General features: G+C 41.6%; 1 protein-coding gene across 1 annotated transcript in view; it reads right to left on the bottom strand.

The window, feature by feature from the left end:
- Positions 1-1,306: 1,306 nt before the first annotated feature.
- LRIT2 (leucine rich repeat, Ig-like and transmembrane domains 2) overlaps positions 1,307-2,761 on the bottom strand; it is a 6,698-nt gene continuing 5,243 nt past the window's right edge. Inside the window, exon 3 of the mRNA XM_019502094.1 lies at positions 1,307-2,126. Within this exon, the coding sequence (XP_019357639.1) occupies positions 1,321-2,126 (806 nt within the window). The 3' untranslated portion in view covers positions 1,307-1,320. The remainder of the gene's footprint in view (positions 2,127-2,761) is intronic.

The raw sequence follows: 2,761 nt of genomic DNA, 5'->3' as shown, positions 1-2,761 counted from the left end.
GTATGAACTTCAAAGTACTTGAGTACAGCTGTTTTGTAATAAACTGGGGCAAATATCTTCTCCAATTTTCCTTAAAATTGATAAAATATGTATTTTGGAAACAGTCCTTCAAACTGTCCCAGGAAATAATAATAATTATTTGGGTTAATACATAAAAGTTGTAATCCTAAAGGCTATTTTCTGAAAGTTACAAGTAGGTAGAAGAGGCTGTAGGGAAAGCCACCTTAAAAAATTCTAGGATTTATTACCCCCAATGCTATAGTATATAAGGTTATTCAAAACAGAGCTGGGAGAATGTCTTCAGATGAATCGTTTATTGCAAAAATTGGTTTTGAGTGAAATACTATTTTTCATAAATGTAAGTGTAATTTAGAAAAATTATTCTGGCAACTGAAAACCTAGAAAAAACCATAAAACTAATAATTTTAATTCTGACATTTTCAAAACCAAATGTTTTGATTTAAATTTTAAAATTATACTTTTGTTTCATATTTTGCCTATATTTTGCTATTAGAACACATTTTAAAGGAATTTTAAAAACCTGATTGATAACTTCAGTTCAGACCACAAACAAAAAAGTTTCAGGAAAACCATTTTTTTGCATTTTTAGTTTGGAGAGGGACCTAAACATTTTTTGTTCCCATTTTACCCAAAACAAAGATTTTTTTTCTAGGTTTTCAGTTGGACTGGCAACTCAGCTCTCATTCTAAACAGCATGGAAGTCAAAGCACATATTTAACCATGTGAGATCAAACAATGCTTTCCCAGACCTAAAATTCCCTGATCAAATAAGGAACACAACTGCTGTCTCAGACTTAGCTTTTCATTCCATAATTAGGTATCATTTTGCAAGTCAGAATTTAGCTGCTAGTAGGCTTTAAGAGGTCAAGAAGACATTTTCCTGGCTCAGATAGCTAATTAAATATTTTTTATATTTAACCATATGAATTAAATACATCCATATTTTATTAGAGAAAAAAATTGAAATACACTTCTGGCAGTTATTTCCCAAAGGATTGTTTTGCATTTCTGAATACTGTGATAAAAGAACCATCACAAATAGTTGAAAGTAGTTATGTCAGCTCCTATAACAACTCAGCAATGAATCCCTGTTTACCAGTAATCCCATTTTCCTCAAAACTTTAGGCTTTTCCCAAACCCTTTTGAAAACAAGTTTGTATGTCTGCCTGGCACATGCACACAAAGAACATGAGAAAGAGTTTATACACATGAAAAAGAGTTTACTTAGAACAGACACCATGGGGTGGTACTCCCATATCTAACTTTATCTAGTTTCATACAGGATTCCATTTGCATTAGCTAATAGAGGTCAGCACTGTTTCTGTGATCAGACTTCTGTTTGTTGGGTTTATGCATAGTCTCCTGGGTTTTCAGCTTTTTCTTGCCTTCACTGGAGTTTTGGTGACAGAGCCCTTCCTCACTGCCACTTGGTAAGCTGTCAAAGGTGTTTTCTTTCTTGCCTTCTCTCAGGTTCTTCTGCCCTTTCCGGTTCTTGCGGCACAGTTCAAAACACTTCTCTAGGCAGTTAAAACTGGTCTCCATGGTGCATGCATACATCCCAGCAGGCACTGCCAGCACCATGGCACACACAATAATAATGATGTGGATAAGCTTCTCTCTCTGCTCCAGGTCACTGATGTCACGGCCTGTGACAAACACAATACACTGTCCATTTTGGGGTGATTGATTCCTTAAAGTGACACACAGCTCATACTTGGTAGCTGGCAGCAAATCATTGACTGAGTATGTGTTGACACCAGGACCAATGTAAATCATCTCCTTTGTGGAATCATCATACCTCCCAAAATGAAGGGTGTACCAGGTTTCACTTGGATTGTCAGTCACTGCATACCACTCCAAAGTGATACCATATACTGTCTGCTTGGCAATCCTCACATCAATGTAGGGATGCTCTTCTGAACCAGATGAAGAGAAAGAGGAAGAGGATACCATTCTGGGAGCTTGAACTTTCAAGGAAATCTTTGTGGAGCTGTTACCAATGAAATTGACAGCTGTGCAGGTGTAATTGCCCTCATCCATAAGGCGAGCTGAAGGAATGATTAACTCAGATTTGATTGTATCTTCACCGATATATGCAGTGGACACTAGGGAGAGAAGGAAGACAACAGTAGATATATTAACTTGCACTGCTCCGCACCAGCAGCATCGTAGCTGCAGTGCCTGTATGAGTTCCTGTCATTCCAGAACTAAGAATTGTCTTGAGCAGGCATCCAGATTTTCCATTTCCCATGGGAAAATGGTGTAAACCTCAGATTTTACCTTTTACTGGAGTCAAATGCAGATTTCTCATTTTACTGGAGAAGCCCATGGATTTTGCAGTTTTGTGATGAGCCCTCTCCAGGCTGGTAGAGTTCCAGCCTGCAGGGGGCTGGGAGGGAGTGGCAGGAGGGCGGTCAGGCAGGGGGTGCCATGTGCATGCACATGGCTCCAGGCAGCCTGGAGAGCAGCTCCTGCAGGTAAGTAGGTGGGGGGCAAGGGGAAATAGTGCCCCAGTAGGGAGGGAGGGGGTAGTTGGTCAGGGCTTGGGCTGGGACTGGGGTTGCTGCCCAGCTAGGCAGTGAGCAGGGCTTGGGGCCCGGGGCTGCAATGAGCAGACCCCAGTGGGGAGTGGGATGGGGCTGCAAGTGGCTCATCTGAGGGGGTGGGGGGCAGGCTGGCTCCCCAGGGCTGCGTGCACTCCCAGGGGGCAGGGGTGACCCACGCCCCCCAGATCTGTGGC

This window comes from Gavialis gangeticus, unplaced genomic scaffold (genome assembly GCF_001723915.1).
Source record: "Gavialis gangeticus isolate Ggan-Ray unplaced genomic scaffold, GavGan_comp1, whole genome shotgun sequence".
In the NCBI taxonomy this organism is placed as follows: domain Eukaryota; kingdom Metazoa; phylum Chordata; order Crocodylia; family Gavialidae; genus Gavialis; species Gavialis gangeticus.
This window is presented reverse-complemented; position numbering and strand designations above follow the sequence as displayed.